Here is a 27,744-nt window from a genome sequence, read left to right as displayed (position 1 = left end):
TGAGCAAATGGAGACTATTCACTTCAGAGCACCTCTGCAGTTCGGCTGTTACGGGTGAGGGGAGAGCAGAGAGGATTTCACAAAGAGGAGGCGAACGGTCAATGAGATGAGACCTGTGGGCTTGCTGGGTCCAACAATGTCCTAAGCCAGAGATGGCCAGAGGCACAGCTGTAGTTGACCAAGTTGGGTTTCTTATTCATCCCAGCGAGGAAAACCGTTGCTGGAAATCTCAGTAAAGCAATGCACAAAGGACTAGAAGGTCTGCGTTCACGTTCACTGATTTGGGAAACACTTAGGGAAGTGGAGCTTTGCTCTGGATTGGATGTCAGAACTGGGGGGCGATGCCTCCACCGGATGTCTTACTGTCAGGTCTGAAAGGCAGGACCACTAGACAAAGGCTGCACTTGTAACTGGTAAAGAAGCAGCAGTCACTCTTAATCGGCAAGACAGGTTTTTTGTTTGTTTTTTTAGGGCTGCAGTTGCCTCATATGGAGGTTCCTAGGCTATTGGTTGAATTGGAGCTGCAGCTGCAAGCCTACAACACAACCGCAGCAACGTGGGATCTGAGCTGCATTTGCAACCTACACCACAGCTCACAGCAACACTGGGTTTTTAACCCACTGGGCGAGGCCAGGGATCGGACCCGCATCCTCATGGATACTAGTCGGGTTCTTTATCACTGAGCCAGGACGGGAACTCCCGGGTGTCTGGTCATTTTTGTGGCTTCGACTATGTTCATCTTTTGACCGGGTTCGGACATGAGTGGAAGGGCCTCCTTTTTTGCCTTGACCTGTCCTCAGAGCCCGAGGTGGATGTTTTATGAAACTGTGCTTGTTCAATAGAGCACCGAGGCCCAGCTGCGTGTGCCGGGCCAGCGCCCTGATGTCCTCCTTCCCCTCCCCCCCGTGCCCGGATGGATGCAGACAAGCCGAGGGATGCCTCCTCTCCACCCTGCATCTTAAGGAGCCGCTGTCCTAACTCACCGGGCCGCTCCATCAGGCCTGGAATGGGCTGGTGTGAGCATGACGGAACGGACCCATGTGAAAACCCCATAACGTCTTCCTGGCCGTCAGGGCTCACTGCAGCTGCCCTTGAGCTCAGGCATTTCTCTCCTGAAGGCCTTCTCAACCTCGGAGGCCGGTGCCCAGGAGGAGGAGGAGGAGCCCGAGCCCGAGGCCCCCGAGAAACATGGCGCCTTCCGCGGCGCGTCAGCCCCGCCTGCCCAGGTACCAGCTCCCGCCCCGAGAACAGGGTAGACGTGCGCGTGCGCGCCGCCAGCCCCGCCCCCTCGCCGCCCCGCCCCGTCCCGCCCCGCGCGCGCGCAGGCCTCTGGGGCGGCCTGGCCACGCCGCGCGCCGATTGGTGGCGTTCCGGGCCCGCCTTCGGGTGATTGACGGCTCGGGGCCACCACCGCCCCGCCGCTGCCACTGCCGCTGCTGCTGCCGCCGCCGCCGCCGCCGACGCCGCTGCAGGGTGTGGAGCCCGCCGCCGCTCGCGGGCTGCGCGTCTGCCGCCGCCGCCGCTGCTGCCCAGCCTCCGCCATGGACCTGTTCGGGGACCTGCCGGAGCCCGAGCGCTCGCCGCGCCCTGCTGCCGGTAAGCGGGTGGCCGCCGGCCAGCGAGGGGAAGGAGGCCGGAGGGCGGGTGGCGGCGGCCTGCAGGCCCGCGGCGCCTGAGGCGGGCGGCGGGGGAGCGCGAGGGCGAGCGCGGGGGCACCGGCTCCGGGGCTCGGGCGCCTCCGCCATGTTCGCTGCGCAGGAGGAAAGGCCGCCGCGTCCTTTGTGTGCGGCCTCCACGTGCGGCCGCCCAGGGCCCGCGGTCCCCGCCGGCCCGCACGCCGGGCCCGCTCCCCGCCCGGAGCCGCCCCCGCGCGGCCCGGCCTGCGCTCGAAGCGCTCGCAGGGGCGACGACGTTATTCGGGGCGCTCCCCGCGCGGCGCCTCCTGCTTTGTGTTTTGTTGTCGCGCCCGAGGTTGCAGGGATCACCCACTTGGGCGCCCGCGGCTTGGAGGCCCGAGAGGATTTCTTCTCTGCCCCTCTGCTTTTAGCGTCTGATTCACAGCACTTGGGTGTGCTTTTCGGGGTCCCGGGAAGTGCCCCGCTCCCCGAAGTGCAGAGCGTCATCCCGGGGCCGCTCAGCTCCCGGAGCTGGGGTTTGAGCTCCACGTTTTAGCAGCGTGGGGACCGTCTGGTTGGTGCTGTAGGTCAGCCGCGCCGGGTCGCAGTTGGCAGAGGACCCGCTACGGTTTTCACGTGCAAGGTCTTCAGCCGGACGCTGTGACTTAGGGCTTTCTTTCCAAGCCAAACTCGGTGGCGGAGAACGTGGAAAAGCAAAAGCAAGTTCAGATACTCCAGGCTGGCCTCAGCCCCGCTGCGTCTGAAAGCCCGGCGGGAGCGCCCTGCCTCGGGGTCGTGAAACCTGCAGGGGACTTTTGACAGCCCAGCAGGGGTCCGGAGACCCGCGGTTTGGGAACTACTGCTGCGGGGAACACGGAGGGCACCGAGACCCAGCCTTTGCTTTCAAAGAGCCGGATTCTGAGTGCAAGCGACTAAAATCGGAGAGGGCTGGAGGTGATGATGACTGTGGGAACTGCTGCTGTCCCGAGAAGCCGTGTTCGTAGTTCGTGGCCGGTGGAGAAGGAGGCGGAGCTGGAATTGGCCTCTGACGACGGGGCGGACTTGTGACGGGTCCTACCAGGGCGGGAGGAGCAGTGCCACCCGGGGCCCTAACTGTGGTCCCCTTGGGAGGAGTTGTCCTGCTGTCCACCGGGCCTGGGCGGGGGCTGGTCGCATGTGGGTGGCCAGGCCCGTCTTTATCGGGTCCTTATGCGCAGTAATGGCACCCTTACTTTTCTCCGAACGTTCCCTTTTTACATTTGTTTTCTAGATCGTTCTGGTTGTGAAAACTCTGGCTTGTGTGTGCACTCTTTCTCTCTCTGTGGGTGGAGTATAACTTTTGTCTGAGTATGTTTGGGGCAGACTTTGGATTTGTAGATGTGCCCGGAAGCCTATCACATCTCTTTTTACCTGAAATTAATTCGGGTCTGTTGAGGGGGGCATTCCCTAAAATGACACAAAACTCGACAACTCTCCTAAGTTGGTGCTTGGAGGACACACCCAACCCTGCGGAGATGGCAGGTAGCAGGGCTCCGTGCGATGTTGAAAGCCCCCTTCCCTGAAGTGTCAACAGCACTGACACTGTCACAGGTCCTGCTTGACTGGGTGTGGTTTTTTTAAATAGCTTTAAGAACGAAGAAGGCAAGCTTTCTGATTTGTAGATGACAGAAAGCTGAGAGGGATAAGCACTAAAGTGAGTGACAAAATTGGAACCCCAAATAATCTTAACAGGCATTTAGTTAATACCAACAAGATGAAACCTAACAGGTTTAAAAAAAAATCATTTGAACAAGAACAGAATCTGATTTCACAATCATGTGAAAATATTTTGATTTTTGAAACTTTAAATGTCATACTTTGTTTCCAAAAAATCGGCCGTATTGGTTGATTAAATTGAACATAGAGTGAATGAAAGGAAAATAGGATGGGTTTTGGAATTCCCATCGCGGTGGAGTGGGTTAAGAATCCAACTGCGGCCTCTCCAGTTGCTGCCGAGGTGCAGGTTCTGTCCCTGGCCCGGGGCACTGGCTTAAAGGATCTGGTGTGGCCACAGCTGCAACTCAGATTCAATTCCTGGCTAGGGAAACCTCCATATGCCACAGGTGGGGCCGTTGAAAAAAAGAAGAAAGAAAAAGAAAAGGTTAGGGAGTCCCGTTGTGGCACAGCGGAAACAAATCCAACTAGCAACCATGAGGTTGCGGGTTTGATCCCTAGCCTCGCTCAGTGGGTTAAGGATTCGGCGAGCGTTGCTGGGATTTAACTATGTAAAATAAAAAGTTTCCGCAGGCAAAATACCACAGAGGCAAGACAAGCTGAGAGAGAAGCGTTGCAGCACACCTTGCTCAAGGTCACTGTCCCTAATAAGGGAGAGCCTCGGACAAATCAGTAAGGACGAGAGGTATCCCACCGGGAAAACGGTCAGAGGATGTGTCCTGACAGGTAATAGAGATGAAGTGCAAATGACCCGTCTACAGGAGCGGATGCTCTGTTTCTTCATTCCCGGAAAGGAAAAGCCCATCAGTGCTGTGCCCTGTTTTTCACTCATCAGCTTTAAAACTTGGCCAGATGGCGGGGAGGGTGTTCACATAAAGTGTGTTGGGAGTGGAAGTTACCACAGCTTTTTTTTTGGAACACAGTTTGGCATTTTTCAATTTATTTATTTACCCTTTGACCAGCCATCTAGCAGATATAATGAGGATATAAGTCTCAGGTTGTTTGTTGTGGCAGAATTTGTCATGGAAGAGACCAGAGGCATTCTGCATGTGCCCATCAGCAAGGGAACCAGAGAAGTGAGTGGCCATGCTTCCCAGAGAGAATATTGTGGGGCTGTTGGGAGAATCAGTGGCCAGTGTGCTGGCCCGAGCATGTCCTGACGGCCTACAAGAGCAAGGATGTTTGTAGACTAGTGGACGGTGTGCGTCTGCCTTTTAAAAACTAAAACGCGCGTGCCCAAGTTCATGAGCATAAAAGAAAGTGGAAGCTAGACACTAAAACTGTTAGTCTGGGTGGGGAGAGTGGGGGCGAGGCGGGGCCTTTTCTGATACCTCCGAGGCATTTGGAAAACATGCAGGGCAGCCCCGCAGTATCTGCAGGGGATTGGTTCCAGGGCCCCAGTGGCTCCCATAGGCCTGGGTGCTCAGGTTTCTATCCTAGGACAGCTGGCCCTCCATATCCACAGCCTCGGATGAGGTCACCTGCATCACACTTGTAGTTGAAAAGAAAATCCAGGTGTAAAAAACACTTTAGGCAAAATATTTAAAAGCTTTTTGTTGCTTTATTGCGCATAGCAGCTTTTAGCTAACCCGAATATGGTGAGCCCAAGCGTAGTACGTAGTATAACTTTTAGTAGACTTAGCTTCAGAATGTAGAGAACTTTTTTTAAAAAGTCCTAGATGAAATTAATTGTGATGAAAAACTTGTTTTCGGTCTTGTTTCTTTCTTGATACTAGAGTTCTTATATCGAGAACTCAGGGCCTCCTCCAAAGTTTCAGGTCAAGGTCCCACTTGGCCCAAAGATGGCAGCCACACGTGTTTTGATTTGCTGTTTTTCCAAAACAAAATGTAAGGTTCTTGTTAACCAGAAGGTCCCTTACAGCATTTGTGACCTACGGAGTTTTTTGTTTTGCTTTCTTAAGAATCCGGACGCGGGCTACTCTAAATATGATCCTTTTGATGGTGCAGAGAGTGTGTCAGAGCTCGAGCGCCTCGGCAGTGTCTTGGTGGCCTCGTGTGAGGGTTAAATGGGACTGTCCTTGTGAAGCCTCTAGACCGGGGTGGAGGCAGTGCGGCTCCTCGCCGAGAGCAGCCTGTGCTCAGCTGTGGATTTCCACGCCTCAGTCACGCCCTGGCACCGTTATTTAACCCAGGTGCCTTGGTTTCCCCGCCAGTAAGTAAAGCAACAGTAATAGTACCCACCTCATAAGATTGTGGTAAAGGATCAAATGCATTCGAATAGGTAGAGCACTAGACACTAGAGTAGTTCCTGGCAGGCAGTGGATGTTAATTATCAGGTTTATAAGCCATTCGCAGTGGTGGCCAACAGAAATATGAAATGATCTCATTGTGTTTAATTGAAATAGCACTCACGGTATTCCAGAGTGACAGAGGCGAGGACAGACTCACACTGTTCAGGACGGGAGGAAGGTCCTTCTCCGGGTGATGCTAGGTTTGGGGCACTACGCCAGACTGAGCTGTAGCCAAAGGAGAGGACCAGGCTGGTGCTAAGCTGGAAGCTCTGTCACGAGGGATGCTTACCTGGGTAAAAGAGGACCTCCCCCATTGGACGCTGGCATTGCAAAGACCTGAGTGAGGTGTGTAGTTTAATTCTGGAATTAAAATCTGACCTTGCCCAAGTGGGAGGGTTGGTTGCTCTTGAGGTTGGCCTCCACCCCGAAATGTCCCCTCTCCTAAGATGCTGGGGCCCTGGCCCTGCTGGTAGCAGTGCAAGTGTTCAGCTGGACGCTGCTGGAGTGGGCGTGTCCATGGCCAGACAGCACAGTGCGAGCTCCCCTTGGCCGCGGCCTGCCTGCTGGAATATCAAGGAGGGCTTCTTGGAGGAGGCTTACTGCCCTGAGGAAATGGTTCTCCTAAGTGCCCCGCCCCCTTTTTTGGTCTTTGTAGGGCTGCACCTGCAGCATATGGAGGCTCCTAGGCTAGGGTAGAATCGGAGCTGTAGCCGCCGGCCTAGGCCACAGCTCATGGCAACGCTAGATTCCCCAGCCCACTGAGCGAGGCCAGGGATCAAATCCGCATCCTCATGGACACTCTTCAGATTCGTTCCTGCCGCGCCACAGCGGGAGCTCCCTAAATGCCTCTTAATGTTTTTCTAATGCTGTTTTTTGAGTGCAGCCCGTAGAGTCTCTGCTTCAGTTGTGATAAAAACGAAAGTGCTTCCAATTACTTAGTTTCTGTAGGGTGGTCTTGAGGGTCAGAGGTACTGCTTAATGGACTAGGCACTTCCCCTTTGCATTAAGGATACAAAGCAAAAGAGTTACTTTTTGTTAAATTAGGCGTGTATCAGGTATTTAGTGTCCTTCTGACCTAAACACTCCTGAAGAAATTTCCCTCTTTGGAGGTTATCCTTTTTTTTTTTTTTTTTTTTTTTTCAATTTTATGGCCGCATCTGCTGCACATGGAAGTTCCTGGGGGCAGGGATTGAATCCGAGCTGTAGCTGTGGCAACACCAGATCCTTTAACCCACTGTATCAGGCCAGGGATCAAATGGGCACCCCTGCAGCAACCTGAGCTGCTGCAGAAGGAGTGTGTGTGTGTGTGTGTGTGTGTGTCTTTGTCTCTTCAGGGCCGCACCCGTGGCATATGGAGGTTCCCAGGCTAGGGGTCGAATCGGAGCTGTAGCTGCAGGACTACACCACAGCCACAGCAACGCCAGATCCGAGCTGGGTCTGCGACCTACACCACGGCTCAAGGCGATGCCATATCCTCAACCCACTGAGCGAGGCCAGGAATCCAACCCGCAGCCTCATGATTCCTAATTGGATTTGTTTCCACTGTGCCATGACGGGAACTCCTGCAGTACGATTCTTAACCCACTTCACCACAGCAGGAGCTCCTGGAGGATAGACATTTTAATTAAAATTTTGCCAAGTTTTCTAGGCAAAAAGATGAAATGGGTGAATCTTTTAGAATATTCAAGTTGAATTGGTTTTTACTGTATTTATTTATTTATTTAGTCTTTGGTCTTTTCAGGGCCGTACCTGCGACATATGGAGGTTCCCAGGCTAGGGGTCGAATCGGAGCTGTAGCCTCCAGCCTATACCAGAGCCACAGCCACGCCAGATCCGAGTGGCGTCTGCGACCCACACCATAGCTCACGGCAACGCCGGATCCTTCACCCACTCAGTGAGGCCAGGAATCGAACCCGTAACCTCGTGGTTCCTAGTTGGATTCGTTTCCGCTGCGCCCTGGCAGGAACTCCTCGTGGGGTTTTAAAGGAGTTCATTGCTGTGCCTGAACTCTGCGGAACAGGACAAGTGTGTTGCACGTGAGAGGCTGTGACTCTGCCACCCCCGCCCCCCGCCACGTCCCTGTGGGCCAGTTCATCTCTTTCGTACTTCCAGTAGAAACTTTGGGGAAAGCTGGAAGGGGAGGAGTGGTGAAATTGTACATGGGGGGGGAATTGAGTATCAGCCATTTAACACAAGTACTTTGGAATGTTCATCTTTAGGTTTTCGGATAGGAAATTTCCCTGGCTTCTGTCTTGGAGGATCTGAAATGCCTCACTTTCTTCACACTCGTCCGTTGAATTGAGCCCCGTGCGAGGGACGCCAGGTTAAGACAATCGGCTTGCTTCCCTCGAGCGTCTCAGCATCTCAGTGCTTGTGTGTTTGAGAGCCTCCTCGGTGTTAGTTGAGAATGTTATTGACATAGGATTTTTTTAAAGACCTGCAGATCTTTTGACAAGTCCCTTTATCCCTGAAGTTTTGTCTTGATTGAGGTACCAAGACAGAATTATTGTTTTGCCCTAGAATTATTATTTTTTTTTCTCCCCAGGATTCACTTTTAAAGAAAGATTTCAAAATACTTGTTCCTTTCAATAGTGAAATTATCAAGAAAAATTCTTGTTTCCCTCAAAATACCCAATGGCCTTTAAAACGCCTGTTGGAGCATCTTCCATTGCTTTTGTGTTGGCTGTAACTGTTGGAAACAAATGTCCATATTAAGTGGCTGTCAAGAAAATATTTTTTAAAAATAAATTTTGCCCGACAGGGAGGAGAAGATTTGAATTTCGTAGCAAACCCCTCTCAGAAGCTCCCCCCTCCGCAGAGCCCCGGCCGGTGACCACATGCTCTCTAAGCAGGTGTTCCGTGTTCTAGGGAAAGAAGCTCAGAAAGGATCTCTGCTCTTTGACGGCCTCCCTCCAGCCAGCAGTGCTGACTCAGGTACAGTCTTCAGGCTCTCCCAGGTGTGTGTCAGCGTGCCCTCCTGGGATTGTAGTGGTCTCAATCTTTTTCCCTTTCCCCCATTTTCAACACACAGATGTTTTAGGTGTTGGACTGTCTTAAGTTTTGAATCCATGGCGTCAGGTAAGGCAGAAAAACCTGCTCGTCGCTAGCCCTGAGAAACTGCGTAAAAACGCTAAACGGTTTTCTCAGGTTCATCTGCGCGTCTATTTTACGAGCTGAGATAAGGTTTAACTCTTTCAGGCAGGTTTTTGTTTCCTGTGAAATGATAGGACTTTAAAATACAATAGGTTCGAGATGCTATATTGAGCACCGTGTGAGTTGCCACCGGATGGACACTCGAGTTTCGCGTTTATTTCGATGACCCGTGTAGGTGTCCTGGTGGGATGGATTCTGAGACTTGAGCCTCGTCCTGGTTTGTGGATTCACCCGGTGTTCTGCTGTGTTTCAGGATCAGGGGGACCTTTGCTTTTTGATGATCTCCCACCAGCCAGCAGTGGCGATGCAGGTAAGTGGCGGGAAAGAGGTCCAGTGTGCCGATGGAAATGGTGCATGATGTTTTACATTTACGTACAGTCCATTTGTACTTTTAACAAGGATTAGGATGACATTGACTCATAGTACAGCATAAAGCGTATTAGGGAGCAGAAAGATACAAGTACTACATCACTTTTTCGTGATTATTTTTATTCCCCCCCCCCAGCCTTTTGTAATGACTTTAAGCAATACGAGTTTGGGGAGTTCCCACTGGCTCAGTGGTAACAAATCCAACTAGTATCCTTGAGGACGTGGGTTTGATTCCTGGCCTTGCTCAGTGGGTTAAGGATCCTGCATTGCTGTGGCCGTGGTGTAGGCTGCCAGCTAGAGCCCCAGTTCGACCCCTAGCCTGGAAACTTCCATATGCTGTGGATGCAGCCCTAAAAAGGCCCAAAAAAAGAAAAAAGAAAGAAAGAAGGGAGTATGCGTTCAGTGATTTACTTTGATCTATGTTATTAACTTAAAAAAAAAAAAAAACTCAGAGTTTGTCATTCTGGTTTTGCCTTGTTATATTCCTGACAGATCTAAATGTATCCAGCAGAAGTGTCTGTATATGAAATACAGTTAAAATTTATTTTCAGGAGTTCCCTTCATGATGCAGCGGAAATGAATCTGACTAGGAACCCTGAGGTTGTGGGTTCAATCCCCGGCCTCACTCAGTGCGTTAAGGATTCAGTGTTGCCATGAGCTCTGGTGTAGGTCGCAGACGAGGCTCGGATCTGGCGGGGCTGTGGCTGTGGTGTAGGCTGGCAGCTGTAGCTCCGATTTGCCCCTTAGCCTGGGGCCCTCCATATGCTGCAGGTGCGGCCCTAAAAAAAATAATAATAATAATTCAGTATCCCTGAAAAATTGAAGATATCCCTGATAATAAGTCTTCTGTTTTATGCCAGTTATATTAAAAAAGAATTTTGATATTGAAAAAATGAACTCAGAATGACACTGGTTATCAACTGGTAAGAGATCATATACAGGAATTTTCTTGAAATTCAAGACTTTAATTATTTTCCAGTCTGTCCTTATATGTTCTCAAGATTCTGTTTATTGATGTGATTTCATTTTTGTTAAGCCTTAACATTGGCTCAGAGTTCTCTTGTGGCACAGCAGGTTAACTGGCATTGTCACTGCAGCAGTTCAGATCACTGCTGTTGCATGGGGTCAGTCCCTGGCCTGGGAACTTCCACGTGCCGTGGGTGAGGCCAAAAAAAAAAACAAAAACAAAAACAAAAAACCCGCAAAACAATTGGCTGTACCTTTTCCTATAAATGTTTTAACTTTTCCTTTTCTGTTCCAGTTAAACAGAAGGGGCAAGTAGAGCAGAGTCTCTAGGTTGTCTCTGTGACAAGTGTGTTACCCCATCTCACGGAGAGACCTTCTCACGTGGAATCCCCGAAAGGGAGGGCTGCGGAGCAGTGGTGGGGACGGTGCTGGCGGGCCGTCCTTTTCCTATGCAGTTGTTATCTTCTAGTGTGAAAAGCCATACTTGCTGCTTTTCAAGTATATTTTTTTTTTGTATCATAATTCTTTACCATAAAGTCATTGGTCTAGAAAATATGGATTAAATAAGTATCATTCCTATATTGAGAAAAAGTATCACCATTATCTTACACGTAAGAATTCTCAGGTTTTCAAACTTTGTTTCCTTTCCAAAAAATTAGAGCACTCTCATACTCCCAATGAACCTTAAAACCTTCTCAATAAAGACAAGTACTCTGAGGTATAATGGAAGTTAACGTGTGCAGCTAGGGCTCTTGACACACTTGGTGAAAGAGAGGAGGGTTCCACAGAGTTACGTCGTAGTTACCCGTAGCGCTGATACTAGCAGTAATTTAGAAGATTACAACACCGCTTGCTTGATTGTGTGTGTGCGTGTGTACATGGAATCCAGTCTTGTACCCACTATTTGGGCGTCTTGAGAAGACATTCTTCTTAAGCAGGCAAGAGCCATTTACACAAGTTGACTGCATCCCAGGCCATAAAGTAAGTCCTGGTGACTAATCAATGTCCCATGTAGACCACATGTTCCAGTTAGAGCGTGCTTCAGTTAGAATTCAGCAACAGTTTTAAAAATGTCTGTTTTGCAACTTAAAGGAAGAGTCTCTTACATTCCCACGGGGGACCTGGAACCCAGGCAGTAAGTGACAGGAGGCTGATGGAGTGGCCGGTGGGAGATCCAGGACCTTTTCCCAGTTAGGTTGCCTTACCGTGTGGGGTCGCGTGTGTCTGTTAACCTGACACGGTTGCAGACCTCGCTCTTTGGCAAGGAACCGACTCTTGTTGAGGGCAGGGACACGTCCTGACTTTTCTCCTTGGTACTCAGAGATGTCTGGCAAGGAGCAGTTGAATAAATACTGAATGCTTGCAGAGTTTTACACCTGAACGCAGAGGGCACCTGGGGCCATGTGCTCTGACGGCGGGGGCCATGGACTGGATACTCGGCGGACCAGGCACCGTGGTGGATGCTTTGCCTATTTTCTCCCCACTGATTTTCAAACAGCCCTGAGAGGAGGGTACTCTCCCTGTCATGGGCGAGGAGACCGAGCCTGAGAGGTTAAGTCATTTGCCTTAAGCCCCCGCCCCCGTAACAGACATTTGAAACTAGACTTCGATCATTCCAGAAAGCACAGGCACCGCGGGTGTTCTTGGCGCTGGCTTTGAATACCAGCTCACCCTTTGCAAACAGGAATGGCTTCAGCAGTCCTGTTTCACCTTTCAGGATGCATGTAATTCTTAAAGCCTGACCTTTCGGGGCACCGTTTTAAGCCTTTCGGGGCACTTGTTTCTTTTTTGAACTGGTTTGGGATGTTTCACTTGACAGATTTGGGCAACTTACTGATAAGGAAGGGCTTATGGATGTAAAGGATGGCGTCTGTGCCAGGCCCCCAACAGGCGTGGGCACTCGGACCACGAGAAGCCTCTCCTGCGTGTCCTCTCATGGTCCGTCTGAGCAGGGCCTGGCTCTGACCTGGGGGGTCCCCCTCCGTGCGTGCCCGGCCACCGCCCCACCCCGCAGAGCCCGAGCCCGACTGCTGTGCCTCCCTCTGTGCCTGGCCTCGCGTGAGTGGCACTCAGAGTCTGAGGGCGGGGAGGGCCCTCGTCTGCCGGGCACTCTCCCAGCCTACAGCTGCGTTTCTGTCTGGCTCTTGCTTTGTCTCTCCAGGTTCTCTCGACGCTTCGCCGTCCCAGACGGGAAAGAACGAAGGGAAAGGAGCCAAGAGAAAGACCTCTGAAGAAGAGAAGAATGGCAGCGAAGAGCTTGTGGAAAAGAAAGTTTGTAAAGGTTTTCAGACAGTTTGAAAACAAATGTATTAGACTCCGTGTTTTAAAAGACCCCAGAGCAAAAGCACGCCCAGCTCTCCGATTGCCATACTTCCTTTCCGTGCCTGTAGCGAGGGAGCGGGGCGGGCGCCGGGCTTGCCCACGGGTCTCCAAGGCTGCTTTCGCCGCCCTCCCTCTGCTCTCAGCACACCCCTTCCTCAGCTTGTTCAGACAGGAAGCCTGCACCTGGTTTTCAAGGGTTAAAATGCTCAGGGCGGGGGCGGGGGGGTCCTAGCTTTCTGCGGGGAGCGGTTAGCTGACCAGCCCCCCAGCTTCTCTGGCGCTGCCCGTCCTTGCGCGCAGCCGGTTGAGGAGCCCTTGGGATTCCGTGACCGGCGCAGGCGGGCAGCGTCCCCAGAGGAAAGACAGGTCGAGTGTGCAGTCCGCTTTCCAGCAGGTCCCGGTCAGTGGGAAGGAGCGAGAGCCTCAGCTCGCTCAGGAGGAAGAGCTGGATCTTCATCCCGGGCCCCGCCCGCCTGCCCACCCCCGCGTAGTCTGGTGCCTTGAATGGCCTGAGGTGGAGGGCGGCTCCGGGCTCCCGCCGAGGAGAGCTCAGCCCCGCTCAGCAGCCCCGCTCAGCCTCGGCCTGCCTGCCCGCAGCCGCCCCGCTCTTGCGGAAGGGCCCCGGGCATCCCTCAGGGCTCTGGGTGGCGGCTCCCCGCCAGGACACAGAAGTGTCTCTGCCCCCGGGGGCTCCTTCCTCTTCTTTCCCTCCTGACGTCAGAGCCCCTGGTACTTGAGCAAACCCCGCAGGGGCTGCCTCGAGCTGGAAGAATTCGATTCCAGCGTCGCCTGTGGGGCGTCGGTGGCGCGTTCCTCTCAGTAGGCCGCTTCCGTCCTCGAGCCGCTGACGGCCGAGAGCGCCTCCGAATTCTCTGCCCGCTTCCGCGCGCGGCGACAGCCCGCTCCTTGCCCGGGTGCTTTGGCCTCGCGCCCTCTCGAGCGGCGCCGTCCCGGACTGACGCGCTGTCGGCCGCTGTCGCCTCTCCGCGCGGGGCCGTGCCGAGCCGGGCCCTCCTGCCCCGCGGCCCGCCGTTGCTCACAGACCCGCAGGGGAGGCGCCTCGAGGGTCGGCTCCCTCGTTTGCGGCCTCGGGACGCTGCCGCGTGACACAGCCGTCCTGTCCTCACTTGCTCTGGGACCAGGGCTTCTGGGGAGAAGGGCACCGTTTTGTATTGGCCTCTGTCCTCTCCTCCTCAGCCTCTTCGGCGATCTTTGGTTTGAAAGGCTACGTGGCTGAGCGGAAGGGCGAGCGGGAGGAGATGCAGGACGCGCACGTCATCCTCAACGACATCACCGAGGAGTGCCGGCCGCCCTCCTCCCTCATGTGAGTGTCCCCGACGCCCGGGGGCACGAAGGCTCCGCTCTCCCGAGAGCGCTGGACCGGGGGCGGTCCGCTGGCAGCGGCAGAGAAGACGTGGCCCTCGCGCCGCTTGCTGCGGCATCCGTGGTTCTCTGCTGCGTCTGGCCTCCCCCCCAGGGGCCTTTTTGGCGTCCACAGCAGGGCCCGTTCCACCTGCGCCGGGGGGCGGGAGGCCAGGGGGCCGCTGCAGCCACAGGTGGGTCCTGCCGCTCAGGGCCGTGCGGCGCCGAGTGTCAGTCCCGCTGGCGGCGAAAGGCTGCGGACCGGGGAAGGACCCTCCGCGTTGCGGGTCTTTGGAGGATGTTGCTTTCTACCAGTGTCTGAGGCGCTTCTGGCAGGTAGTGTCCTCGCTCTGTGACCCAGGAGATAGAGGCCGAAGCTGCTAACGAGAGCAGCGAGTGGTGCTCAAGGAGAGCTGGTGCAGAGCGCGAGGGCTCAGAAAGAGAACGGAAAAGCAGAGATGGCATCAGGAAGCAGAAGAACTGAAAATTTTCCTGCAGTTGTGCAGACGAAAACGAAGCCTCTGGATAGGGTCCGAGGCCTGGAGGAAAAGCAGCCAGGAGGCAGGACCTTGAGTTGGCTGTTAGGAAACACTCTGTTTACACCTGCGGTGACGTGTGCGTTGCACAGGCGCACCCCCGGTTCCGTAATCGCCTAACGTTCCTGACAGGTGCTGCCTAACACCGTGTGCTCTGCTGGCGCTCGCTGTTGGTGCCGGTGCTCTTGTCCCCTAGGTGAGGCCTAATCAGGAGGCGGCGATGGCCCCCGCAGGACACCCGGTCACCTGCAGAGACCACGGTCCCTGGTGCACACCTCAGTGCTGCCAGGCTGCCATTGCGTACCAAGAGCAGGAGTCGCTTTCAGAGCCAGGAAAGGGACTTCTGGACAGCACCAGGGGCGGGCGTTAGGGATAGAGCGAATTCGGGAACACTGAGCCCTAACCAGCAAATACTACACTGTGAGATTCTTCTTCTGGTCTTTTTAGGGCTGCACCCATGGCCTATGGAGGTTCCCAGGCTAGGGGTCGAATTGGAGCTGTAGCCACTGGCCTACACCACAGCCACAGCAATGTCAGATCTGAGCTGCGTCTGTGACCTGCACCACAGCCCACGGCAACGCCAGAACCTTAGCGCACTGGGCAAGGCCAGGGGTGGAAGCTGTGTCCTCCTGGATGCTAGTCGGGTTCATTGACCACTGAGCCACGACGGGAACTCCCAAAGAGTCCGAGTTAGAAGCCACATGAAGTTTTTTTCCCTTGGCTTGTGTGATCCCGGGTTGAAAAGGAAGTCCAAAGGTGATTGGAAGTAGAGCAGCTCTGCGGAATCAACGTCGTTTCTCCCTGGATTTATATTCTCTCCTCCTCGATTCAGTGCCTTCATGCCATTTATTCTGTGTGCGTTGGTTTTCTGAGGACACGTGAATGGGGAAAAGGAGGAAGACTGGCACGATGGGCCTCAGGGTCTCTGTCGGTCAGAGTTGGAGCAGCAGTTCTGCAACTACCCGTTCTTTTAGGCTTTTTAACTGTCTTGCGTCAGGAACTGTTCATCTGAGTGTTAGTGTTTAAAACCAAGTCAGGTTTATTAATTTATTTGTGTTTTGGGTCGTGCTTATGGCATGTGGAATTTCCCTGGCCAGGGATTGAGCCACGCCAGAGCAGCAGTCAGAGCCAGAACAGTGACAAAGCTGGGTCCTTAACCCACTGTACCACCAGGGAACTCCTCAGTCTGGCTTACAATAGAAAAAAGTTCCGAGTTTTAGTTTAGTGAAAAAAATCAGAGTTAATAGATCTTGAATTTTGAAACAAGTCTGTTTAATTTTAAAACGTCGTGAAAGTTGTTTACATGTTTGTTTCGGTTAATGTTTGGTGGTTAAGAGTCATAGGCCTTGATGGCGAGGAGTGATCTTTGCTGACCCTCAATTCCTTGTTCCAGTACCCGGGTTTCATATTTTGCTGTTTTTGATGGACATGGAGGAATTCGTGCCTCAAAATTTGCTGCACAGAATTTGCATCAGAACTTGATCAGGAAATTTCCTAAAGGTGAGACTGAGAACCAGAGCACTTCTCGTTCATCTCCGTGTTGGCTGTTGGTGCCGGTCGGTGAGGTGTCCTTAGCTTTTGTGAAGACTCGTTGCTGGAGTTCTCTGGGGCTCAGCGGGTGAAGGACCTGGCGGCGTCACTGCTGTGGCTCTGGTTACGGCTGTGGAGCGGGTGCAGTCCCTGGTCTGGGAACTTCTGAGTGCCGCAGGCATGGGCCTCTGCCCGCCCCCCCGCCAAAACCCAGAACACAGCAGGAAAGATGGAAGAGCGTCCCCGTTGAGTGTCGGAGGCAGGGCTTCGAGCGAGCAGGAGCTCTGGACCTGCGCACGGCTCTGCGTGCTTGGCGCCTCTCGCGAGGTGTCTGTGGGTGCGAGTGAGTGTCTTGTTTTCATACTTGGGAGGCTTCAGAGCTTGTCTTGGCCCTTCTGTGATAGGAGACGTCATCAGTGTAGAGAAAACCGTGAAAAGATGCCTTCTGGACACTTTCAAGCACACGGACGAAGAGTTCCTCAAGCAGGCTTCCAGCCAGTGAGTACAACACGGGAGGACAGGTGAGGGAGCGTTAGCTAAACACACTTCAGGCCTGGAGGGGTTTGATGCTCACGCTCACTGTGTGAACGGTTCCTAGCGCCGGGCAGGCTCGTGTGACTGCTCCCTAATCGGAAACAGAAAAGCACCCATCCAGGAACGGTCCGTTTTAAGGTCTAAGTCAGCTCGGGAAGCTGGGCTGAGTGCTTGCGTGCTGGTGGTGAGCGTGGTTCTGATGTGTCTCCCCGCAGGAAGCCTGCCTGGAAAGATGGGTCCACCGCCACGTGCGTTCTGGCTGTAGACAACACCCTTTACATCGCCAACCTCGGAGACAGTCGGGTATGTGGCTCGGAGGCCGCCCCGGAGACGGCAGCGTGCGAGGCGGGGGAAGAGTGGAGGGAGCACTTGCTGACCAAGAGTGCAGTGGTGCTGGCTGGGTCGCCGTCTTGGGGGGTGGCTGCAAGAGCTTCTGCGGCAGAGGGCGCGTTCTCGGTCGGAGCCCAGCAGCTCCGTTGGAGGCTGTTTGTCCTCTGGGAAGATGTATGCCCTGTGACACCTTTTCTGCTTTTTTCCACATTTTCCTTCTCGTGGGTACTCTCAAAGACAGGTGCTGGGTGTTGGAGTTTAATCGTCACACAGGGAGCTTAAACAGGCGTCCTCATTTTCTGACCTCAGACAGAAATGAATGAAACACATTAACCGCTGCCTCTCAAAAGCCTGTGATTCCAGAATAACTCAAAAGCCGTAGCTAGAACAGTGGTAGGTCTGTGACATCTATCCATTGAGCCCATTACACATGGCTGGGGGGGGGGTTATTTCCCCCCGTGACAGCCTGCGTGCCAGTCACAGTGGTGGGGAGTGACTTGCAGCTGGAGGCAGTGTCTGCAGGGCGGCCGGGGCCGGCTCGTCACTTCCAGCACCGCTTCCTCTGCAGCCGGCCCCACGTTGTGCGGCAGTCACGGTAACAAAGTGACCTTCCCGGGCCTGGAAATAGCTGCTCCCCGGCCCCGTTGTGTTTAGGGTGATTTATAAAAGGCGGCACTGGGGCTTAGGCCCTGAGCATCACAGACGCTAGCCCTGCCTGGTGGTGCTTAGATTCTGGGGGTCCTTGAGTGGACTGTCTTGAGCACATAGGTTTAAACCAAACGGCAGAGGAGCATGAGTAAAACTGGCTGAGGAGAGAGAGAGAGACTTGGGAGTCAGAGCCCAGTTGGGCTCCTGGAGCTGCTCGGGGACTCAAGGCGTGATGCCGCCTGGGCCTCAGACTTCCTCACACAGTAAACACAGTGGCGGGAACGCACAGAGGGGCGCCTGGTCTGCCTCGTCTTGCCTCCTGTAGACTCCTAAGAGGGTAAGGCCTGCAGGGGCCTTGGCCCCGCTTAGGGCCTCCCTGTGCTGTCACACAGACGGCGGCCGAGGGCGAGCATCCACCAGTTTGCCCCAGAGTTGAGACCAAGCCCGGGCTTTTCTCCCCAACTTCTTCTGTGACACCCTTCTGCGGCTTGATGCTGCCTCCATACTTGAGCCTCTGAACTCAGCTTGTCGGCAGGAGGCCGAATCTGAAATGCCACCCTTAACCTTTTTCTTTACTGTCAGCTTTGGGCGCTGAGCTCATTGAATTTCACAGCTGCCGTAATCTCTATCTTCCCAGGCAATCCTGTGTCGTTACAACGAGGAGAGTCAAAAACATGCAGCCTTAAGCCTCAGCAAGGAGCATAATCCAACCCAGTATGAGGAACGCATGAGAATACAAAAGGCTGGCGGGAATGTCAGGTAACGGGGGTGACGGCGACTCCAGGGAAGGAGGGCTTCCCTTGAAAGAGGCCCGGAGACCTCTGAGGCGAGCGTCCTGTGTCGGGCCGTCTTCCAAGCTCTGACCTGGGCAAGCAGGCGAGCGAGAATTGACGGATCTCCTGTGTGTCCAAGTGGGAGCAAAAAATACATGCAAGGAGTTCCCGTTGTGGCTCAGCGGGTTAAGAACCCGACTAGTATCCATGAGGATGCGGGTTTGATCCCTGGCCTCGCTTACACCGTTGCCGTGACCTGCAGTGTTGTAGGTCACAGACCGCGGCTCCGATCTGGCGTGGCTGTGGTGTAGGCCGGCAGCTGCAGCTCCAGTTGGACCCCTAGCCTGGGAACCTCCATGTGCCGCGGGTGCATCCCTGAAAAATGCATGCAAGAAACAGGCCTCCTGCATCTGCAGGAGGAGAGCTGCCTCAAGTTGAAGCGGACGTTTGCAGCGTGTTCTCTGGTCCTAGGAGCCTTCTTGACCGATCACTCGTCACAATCGGATAAGCTACGTCGAGGCAGTTTTCTAGAGAGAAAGTCTGACGTGGCTAAAGCAGTGGATGTGAGGCGGTAGCCTGTGCTGATCCTCTCCGGGCTCTCTGGGGCACAGCGTCTCTGGCTCAGAGGCCGCTCTCCCTGGCTTGGCCCTGGCTGTTCCACAGTCTTTGAACTTGACCACCGCGTGCCGGCCCTACGTGATCATCTGCCGTCTCTCAGGGCGGCGGAGGAGGTGGGGCCTTCTCTACGCTCAGGAGAGGGACTCTTCCGGGACACTGTATGTGAATTTGACCAGAAGGGTTCTTTGGTTCATCTTACAGTTTGACCCCACTGGATTTTATTTCCTGTTGGAGGTGAAAACAGCGTATCAGCATAAGCCTGCAGTTACTGGTCTTTGGAAGCGTCGTATCTCTTCTGTTGCTCTTTGTTACTGCTCCAGGCTGGTCACAGCCGGTGGTGCAGGGGAGTCTCTGGAGAGGAGTCTGAATTCTTCGGGTTGGTTAAAAACCTCCTGGGTTAGTGGAAGGTGGTTTTGGTCTTGGGTGTGGCTGTGTCCATGAGCGCCGGTGGACTCGTGGGCTGGGTTCAGACGGTGCTCAGTGCTGTATGCCTGGCTCTTCCCTCCGACGGCTGTGGGCGTTCGTGCCTGAGAAGGCCACCCCCGCATTAAATGTCAGCATCACCTGTGGTCCCCCCGCCGCCCCTTAAGGGCCGCACCTGTGGCACATGGAGGTTCCCAGGCTAGGGGTCGAATCGGCGCTGCAGCTGCCGGCCTGCACCACAGCCGCATAGGATCCAAGCCATGTCTGCAGCCTACACCACAGCTCATGGCGGTGCCAGATACGTAGCCAACTGAGTGGGGCCAGGATCGAACCCGCATCCTTATGGATACTAATCAGGTTCTTAACCCATGAGCCACAATGGGAACTCCTCTGCCTTTTTTTTATAACTTTAAAATTCTGCTTTTGCCTGAATTCCTTGAAAAGATTTTGACACTGACGATCCTCTGGCTGAAAATAAGATTGGTGGTGCTGCGTTTCCTTCCTGTTTCCCATTCCCTCATGAAGAACAGTGTGTGTTTAGGGTGAGCCCCTCAGAAGAGGGGTGAAGAGGTGGCAGGGGGTGGGTTGCGGGGGAGGCGGTTCTGTTCTGGAGCAGCAGGGGCAGGTTGCAGCCTCTCTTCCTGCCTGAGGTGGGCTTGGCATGATTTCTCTTCCTCTATTCCCCCACTTTTGTTGTTATTATTATTATTATTATTTTGTCTGTTGTTGTTGTTGTCGCTATTTCTTGGGCCGCTCCCGCGGCACACGGAGGTTCCCAGGCTAGGGCTCAAATCGGAGCTGTAGTCTCCGGCCTATGCCAGAGCCACAGCAACGCGGGATCCGAGCCACGTCTGCAACCTACAGCACAGCTCACGGCAACGCCGGATCGTTAACCCACTGAGCAAGGGCGGGGACCGAACCCGCAACCTCATGGTTCCTAGTCGGATTCGTTAACCACTGCGCCACGACGGGAACTCCCCCACTTTTATTATTAAACTTTCCAGACGTGCAAAAAAAATGCTAAAATAGGAAACATTTCAATGTCTGCCACCTAGATTCAGTAAACATTTTGCTGTATTTGTTTTGTTTACATGTTAAGCGGAACTATTTAAAAATTAGTTGCGGACATAACACCTAAGAAAGAAAGAATTAGGGTTAGTTGTTACTTAGGGTCTCGGTAATCATTAGAATAATTAAGTGCTGTTAGGCGTGTGACGTCCCACATGTACTCGGCCTTCGCCAGGTGTCCCCGCGTGCCTCGGTCTGCAGCTGGGGCCTGGGCAGCGGGCACGTTTCCTCGGTCCGCCCGTCCTCCGGGTGTAGGGCCATCTCCCCTTTGCCTAGGCCTGGGCCCCGTCCCTCGCCAGGCCAGCGGTGGTCAAGGGTCACCAGCGGCACTGGTTCCACGTGTTTCTCATACAGCGAGCGTTAGGTCTGAAGACGTCTTTAAAAGATTTAGATGAAACGCAGACGTGTTTGGTGGGATGCGGTGCCCTTCAGACGGTCTGGCTGCTGTCGGCGACCCTGATGCCCACGTTGGCTGCCGAGGGGTGAGAGGAGGTGTTTCCGGTGTGGTGACCGGTGGCCGGGGGGATGCCCTCCGGCCTTGGGCAGGTTGTTCCCACCAGCCTTTCGGCTGGTGGTTTTCTCTTGCCTCAGGGAGCCTTGCACATGCCCCCGCTCCCACAGGATGGCAGCCACGGTCCTCCGCCTCCGTGGTTCCTTCTGCACGCGTGTTCGCGGGCGGCCTGGCAAGAGGGGGTCTCCTGGCCAGCAGGGGCCGGCCCCCAGGAAGCAGGGTAGCGGGCCAAGTCCTTAGTCACCGTCGGCAGAGCCGGGCGGCCTTTCCCGCCTCTGCCTGCCCGTCCCTCTCTCTCCTCCTCCGTGGTGGCCGCAGGCGGGCTTAGGTCTCTTCCTCTCACGGCTTCTCATCCAGGGCCAGGGGAGGGCGCCCCGGGCGCACCGGCCTGGCCCGTCCTCGGAGGCGCAGGGCTGCGCTGCACTGCGCTCAGTCCTCCGTTGCGAGTCTGTTTGGGGATGGAGCCCGCGGAGACCCCCCGCCCCTGCAGGCCGGGAGCTCAGACGGTCGAGCATTCGGACGGCCTTCTTTTAACGGCTCTTAACTCCGGAGTTGTGGTGTTTTTCCGCTGAAAATCGGGTTTCCTAATGAGGGGAGCCTGTCTCTCTGCCACAGCCATGTGAGCATCGCGGCGTCGGCGCCGTCTCCACGAGTGACCGGAGCTCGCGGCTCCCGCGTCCCCAGCCGGGTGTGGACACGGAGGAATTACTCTCAGCGCCGTCTCCCTGCCTCGCTGGTTGTCACGGGCCTTAGTTTCATTGGGTGGTCGGCGTCGGGGCTTCGGCTGCTACAAAGCACGGACGTGGTGACGTTGGACCGCCTGTGCGCGGGTGGTGGCAACAGAAGGTGGTGCAGCCGCTGCGGAAACCCCAACGGTGGGGCCTCACGAGCCGGGCTGGGCCACCCTGACAGCGAACACGTGAACCGTGAAAAACAGTACGAGCGCCCCGGGACCCGCAGCTCTCCTCCTGGGCCTGGACCCTTCGGAATGGAGAGCAGCGGAGTCGGACAGATCCTCGGGCGCCCACGTTCACGGCGGCGGCAGCCCCAGTGTCCGTCAGCAGATAAGGGGTGAACCGAGGAGGCCTGTCCCTGCAGCGGGCGGACGCACAGCCTGAACGAGCAGGCCCTGTCACACACCGCGCCACACGGCACAGCCCTGATGGGGAAGCAGGCGGGTCGCAGACCCCGGGCCCACCCGCCCTGAGGACGCTTGGCCATCAGCAGGCGGCGGAAGAGTGAATGCTGGGCGATGCCACTTCTGAGGTTCCTGCGTGTCAGAATCATCGTGGGGACAGAAGGAGAATGGGGTTGTCGTTGAAGGGGCAGGGCTTCGGGTAGGGGCACAGCGCTGTGCTGCCCGCCACTCAGCTGTACAGGGAGACGTAGTTAAGATGGTCACTTTTAGGTTACAGATATTTTTAGCGCAGTTTTAAAAGTGAAAACGCTTCTTCACGTGGTTAAGTGTCTAAATTAAAGAAAAGGCACAGCTAGACCACACGTTCACCCCGCTCCCTTCACCCTTGGTTCCTGGTTGCTTGCCAGTGTTCCTCCTCGCCGAAGCTAGCAGACCCATGTATGTCTTTTTTCCTCTCCCGCTCTCTCACACTGGCGGTGGTCTGCCGCGGGCACCCCTGCATTGCACACGCCTGCCGCTGAGCGCCTCCGAAAGGGCAGGACCGTGCCAGGTGTATTCTACGAGGAAGGCAACGGGACAGATGGAGGAGCTTGCCTGTGTAGCTTTTTAGTTTCAGACACACGCTGTGTGCCTAGGACAGGGCTCTGAGGACAAAGACCTGGGCTGGGATCACCCCCAGCCGTCTCTGTGGCACCCACGGACCTTGGCATCTGCGTCTTTGGACGGTCACAGGAAGACGGAGGTCCCACCTCCCAGCCTCAGCTCTGTGAGAACTTCGAGGCCACTGGGTCCCTGCCTTTGCTCACGTGCTGGATCAGCTGGAGTCAGAGCAGCAGCCAGGCTGGCCTCTCGGCACCCCTCCTCCCCGATTGTGGAGGAAGCATTGGAACAGAAACTGCCACCAAAAAGAGCCGCTACGATCGGGGACGTCAGCGACTTTCCCACCGTACGACTGCTGTTCTCAGGTCGACGGCCTGACGGAGAGGAGACGCGCACCAGCAACCCGGAGTGAAGTTTAAAGTGCTTCTGGGCAGGAGGCCAGTCCTGCGGGTGACTGGGACCAGGGGACAGGCAATGGGCCTGGGACCTCCTCAGCAGGGCGGGCCTGGGGGCCGTTGGGGGGCAGCGGGAGGAGAGCGGACCTGCAGCCGTTCGTTGGGGGTGAACCAGCTGCAGAGCGCAGCGTCCTGGTGCCTCCCGGAGGCTGGCCCGTCCGGGACAGTTGAGCCAGTTCTGCCGAGGGGGCTGGCGCGGGAGCAGGGCAGGCTGGGGCCGCAGCGCCCGTGGCCCACTGGGACGTGTCCTGCGGAATCGTCACTGAACACCAAGGGCAGGTGGCGTGGCTTCGTGCTCCTGTGACATGCAGTCTTGAGAGCTGGTGCTCGGGCCTCGCTGTCTGGCACTTGCACACGTGTGTCTGACAACGCCTGTGCTCCGAGCTCGGGCAGAGTGACAGCCAGCCAGCTGTGTCGTTTGCTGACATGTACGTGGCTTTTCCTGGGCCTGCGATTCTGTGTCTTGGTGTTCTCACTCCAGTAGTTGAGTTCCGCGCTGGGAACTCTGCTCAGAGCTCGGGATTGGAGACGGCAGCTCTGGGCTGTGGTGCAGGCGCTCTTCCTCACCCGACTCAAGAGCTGTGTGTTTCCTGTACTGACTTGTGCTGGCGGTAGCTGGGTCTTCCCGACCTGCCCCGGGCTCACTCTCGCTGAAACAAGCTGGGTTGATGGCTCGGGGGCAGTCTCGTGGCTTCCCACGGTCCCTGTGAGCTGGCATGGCGCCCTCCAGGCCGAGAGACCCCCAGCCCTCCCCTCCTCCCTCTTCAGCGCTGCTGCTCTGCGCTCCCGTCCCTCTGGCTGTTTGTTTTACTGTTTGTGCTGGAGAAGATTCGCAGATAGCAGAGTTCCGTTGATGACTTAGCTGTGACCACTGGGAGGGTGATGTGGGGGGCAGACGAAGGGCTGGGAGCCAGGCTGGATTCTGACCCCGAGACAGCGGCCCAGCCCAGCTGGGCAGTTACTGGCCACATGCATCCAGGAGGCTGCAGCTGCCCGGGGTCGCACAGCAAGCACACACCAGATTGGTTCCTGGAGCCTCAGGCTGGGGCCCGCTTCCCCCGCCGACAGACCTGTCCCCTGACAGCGAGTCTGTGTATGTGGGAATCACCGTCCTGGCTCCATGTCCCTCACCTAAAAGAGAAAACCATGCTGTCCAGGTACCAGCCTTGGTGTTGAAGTCATACTCATACCCAGCATCAAGAAAACTTGCTTCCAAATCTGGGAAGAGCCACTTTCTGGCATTTTCCAAGTCTGATCAGATTGAAGTGCATAGCATCCCTCGATTCCAGCTGTTCCTAACCCTGGTACATGCGTGACTCTCCTGAGACTTTAAGATAAAAACAGGGAGTTCCTGGCTCAGTGGTTAACGAACCGGACTAGGAACCATGAGGTTTCGGGTTCGATCCCTGGCCTCGCTCAGTGGGTTAAGGATCTGGTGTTGCCGCGAGCAGTGTTGTAGGTCACAGACAGGGCTTGGATCCGGAGTTGCTGTGGCTGTGGTGTAGACCGGGGGCTACAGCTCCAATTCGACCCCTAGCCTGGGAACCTCCATATGCTGTGGGTGCCGCCCTAAAAAAACGAAAAAAAAGATAGGTAAAAGCAACACAGAAAAAGGAGGCTGGGCCCTGACCCAGGCAGGTGTGATGCTCGGCTCTGGGCCCGTCTGTGCGCGAGGCCCAGCACTGCCGTGTGCCAGCTGGAGGGGGCACTGCTGCCGTCGGTGCCACGGGGCTGAGGTGCAGGGCAGCAGAGTGTTAATGACCGGGAGCCGCGAAGCTGGACCACGAAGACGCCCGGCCTCGCGTAGCCCGCGGCGGCGCCTCAGAGCTGTGGGTTCCCAGGTCACACCTCCCGCCGTCCCCGGTGCTCTGCTCTTTAAGATCAGGTTCCAGGCACTGGGACCCATGACCTGCCAGACGGAGTCTGAACGGTTCCCCTCGTTTCAGGGACGGGCGCGTCCTGGGCGTGCTGGAGGTGTCCCGCTCCATCGGGGACGGGCAGTACAAGCGCTGCGGGGTGACGTCTGTGCCGGACATCAGACGCTGCCAGCTGACCCCCAACGACAGGTAACGTTGCCCTCCGAGGGCTCTTTCTCTTGAGACCTTTTCCAGTTGGTGTAGTGAGCCGGGGGCGGCAAAGGGGGCGGCCGTGGCCTAGGCACCGGGCCAGGCCCTGGAGGTGCAGGGATTGATGAAAATACCATTTCTGCTCTCGTGCGGTCCCCGGTCTGGTAGGGAGCGTACATGGCTGTGGGTCTGGGGCCGTGGAGGAGGGGCGACGTCCCTGGTGGAAAAAGGAGGGTTTGTGGCAGAGGGGACACACGAGCATTAAAGTAGGACGGGGTGAACACGTGGCCAGGCAGGGGCCAGTACTGGGGCATCTTGAGAAAGTGACGGCAGGGTGCTTTGGGGACAGATTGGGAAGGCCTTGGATTTGTGCTGAGAAGTTGGACTTTTAGCTTAAAATGGAAGAATTATGGGAGGTTTGTAAATGGAGCCAAGCTAGGCCGATAAAGAGGCGCCCATTGAGCTGGCCCACCTGTAATTCTAAGGCCCCAAGCAAAGCGACAGCCCTCAGCTAGGAAGTGTTGAAGGCTGGCCTAGGATGGCGACGCCCGGGAGGAACTGATGCGGGGACCCTGCCTGGGGCGCGGTGGGCATGGAGGTGGTCTCTTCCAAGGAACCTGGCTGCACCCCGCCTGCCTCGGCACCCAGCTTTCTAGGCACTGCCTCAGAGGGCACGTCTGCGCCGTTGTGTGTGCCGTGCCAGCCCCCTCGGCTCGGGATTGGGACGGTGTGCCTGCGTGGCCACTTGCTGGAAGGGGCAGGTGCCTCCTCGGAACTGTGCCCATTGGCAAGCATGAGCCACGTGCCCAGTAAATAGTTATGGACCGAACACCAGTCGGCAGGGAAAACCAGGGCCTGGGGAGTAAAACGAGGCAGGAAGGGTTAAGTTAGAGGCGGGACCCCAGGCTAGGAGAAGCACGGCCGTCCCCCTCGCCCATCGCCGTCCAGAGGGCCTCGCCTCGGGACGTCTCGGGTGTGAGGGGAAGATGGTCCTGGTCGCAGAGGGTGACAGTGGACGGCTGTCCTCCCTTCATGTGGTCCGAGTGAGTCCGGACCGTCTGCTCAGCGTCTGAGGAAGGGCTCGAGGCCTGTGCCAGGGCAGTTGAGTGCGTGTGTATTCCCGGAACACCTCGTGACTTGATGGGGTGATTTTCCCAGAGGGGGTCTCAGAAGCTGCCGTGTTGGGCTTCATCCATCGTTCGGCGTGAGGGGTGCAGTCCCAGTTTTGAGTCGGAACATGTCACCCGCAGGTCACTTTAAGTAGCTTGAACTCTGGTCTCACAGAGGTTGAGCTGGTTGGCGATGTCGGCCTCCGAGTGGCTGGACAGACCCTCTTCCCCGGGGCGCCGGGCCGTGTCACAGTGGGCCGCGGGGGCCACTGCGCGCCGCTGAGGTTTCCTCTCCCCGCTGCAGGTTTATCTTGCTGGCCTGCGACGGCCTCTTCAAGGTCTTTACCCCGGAGGAAGCCGTCCACTTCATCTTGTCCTGCCTTGAGGTGAGACGCCCCCAAGGGAGCGCGGCGCGGGCGTCTGTCCCGCCGCCCAGGGCGGTGCTGTCTCAGGGGAGACGGGAGTGCGGGAGCCCCTGCTGACCAGCACCCTCTCCCGCCCCACAGGACGAGAAGATCCAGAGCCGGGAAGGGAAGCCCGCCGTGGACGCCCGCTACGAAGCCGCCTGCAACCGGCTGGCCACCAAGGCGGTGCAGCGGGGCTCCGCAGACAACGTGACGGTGATGGTGGTGCGGATAGGGCGCTGAGGCCGGGCCGGGGCCGCGTGCCCTGGGCTTCCCCGGGCCCGTCGGTGTCTGGTGCGCATTGTGTGTTTCATGCGCTCTGGTGGGCTGCCCGTGGTTGTAAATAAAGGTTTCTCTCTTTTCTAGAGTGTGAGTTATCTTTGACATTTCGAGCAGCTCGGGACCCCTCAGAGGTTGACGGAATTTGCTTTTGAAGGGCTCGGGGTCTTTCCTTGTTGAGCCCGTCAGAGGCGTCGCGGATCGGCCAGTGACTGTCTGTACGCTGCTGGCTGTGCGGTGCTTGGTGGTTTACGGGCGCCGTTCCAGGGCTCTTTCGCCCTCGTGGTAACTGGCTAGGGAGGCGTTCAGGTGACCGGTGTTGACAGACGAGGACCAGAACCCAGGGCTGCTGGAGAGCTCGGGCTGTGTGGTTTCCATACGAAAAGAAGCTGCCGAAGCATGAGGCGGCGGGATCCAGGCTGAGCTGGGAGTGCAGACTGATGGATGCGGTCGTTCCTCCGGCGCAGGTGCCCCAATGGGCCCGCCGCAAACACCACGTGGTTCAGCCTGCTTCTCATTCTGCTGACGGCAGTCTGTGGTGGGCTGGGTCCTCGGGTGTAACAGGTGCACTTCCCAGGTTTGGGCAGTCAAGCTGCTGTTCAGCGTGGCCTCTGAAGTCCGGCTTCCCGTGTTAGGCGTGTGGCGTTTCCTGGTGGCTCAGCAGGTTATGGACATGGCCTTGTCACTGCGTTGGCTCAGGCCGCTGCTGTGGTGTGGGTTCGATCCCTGGCCTGGGACCGTGCACGTGCATTCACTTGGCCCTGTGCCGGGCTGAGATTATCTTCACAGGAACACGTCAGATTAAAGTGCATCTCCGCCTACTCAGAAAAACAAACTCTAAGATACTTTTGGAGTGCCCGTCGTGTCGCAGTGGAAACGCATCCGACTAGGAACCATGGGGCTGTGGGGTTCGATTCCTGGCCTTGCTCAGTGGGTTTAGGATCTGGCGTTGCCGTGAGCTGTGGTGTA

General features: G+C 56.1%; 1 protein-coding gene across 2 annotated transcripts; it reads left to right on the top strand.

The window, feature by feature from the left end:
- On the top strand, positions 1,394-26,861 carry ILKAP (ILK associated serine/threonine phosphatase). Of its 2 annotated transcripts, XM_003133772.6 has the most exons (12): positions 1,394-1,596; positions 8,450-8,515; positions 8,988-9,044; positions 12,231-12,350; positions 13,589-13,715; positions 15,683-15,789; positions 16,224-16,317; positions 16,569-16,656; positions 17,969-18,090; positions 24,864-24,983; positions 26,397-26,478; positions 26,599-26,861. In XM_003133772.6, the coding sequence occupies exons 1-12, from the start codon at positions 1,542-1,544 to the stop codon at positions 26,737-26,739; spliced, it is 1,179 nt and encodes a 392-aa protein (XP_003133820.3). In that variant the 5' UTR covers positions 1,394-1,541; the 3' UTR covers positions 26,740-26,861. The 2 variants fall into 2 exon arrangements, with proteins under 2 accessions (XP_003133820.3, XP_020930381.1); XM_021074722.1 differs by lacking the exon at positions 8,450-8,515 and having other exon boundaries at positions 1,395-1,596.

The sequence above is a fragment of the Sus scrofa genome, chromosome 15 (assembly GCF_000003025.6).
Source record: "Sus scrofa isolate TJ Tabasco breed Duroc chromosome 15, Sscrofa11.1, whole genome shotgun sequence".
NCBI classification, from domain to species: Eukaryota; Metazoa; Chordata; class Mammalia; order Artiodactyla; family Suidae; genus Sus; species Sus scrofa.
The sequence above is the reverse complement of the archived record's forward strand: the minus strand, read 5'-3'. Positions and strand labels throughout refer to the sequence as shown.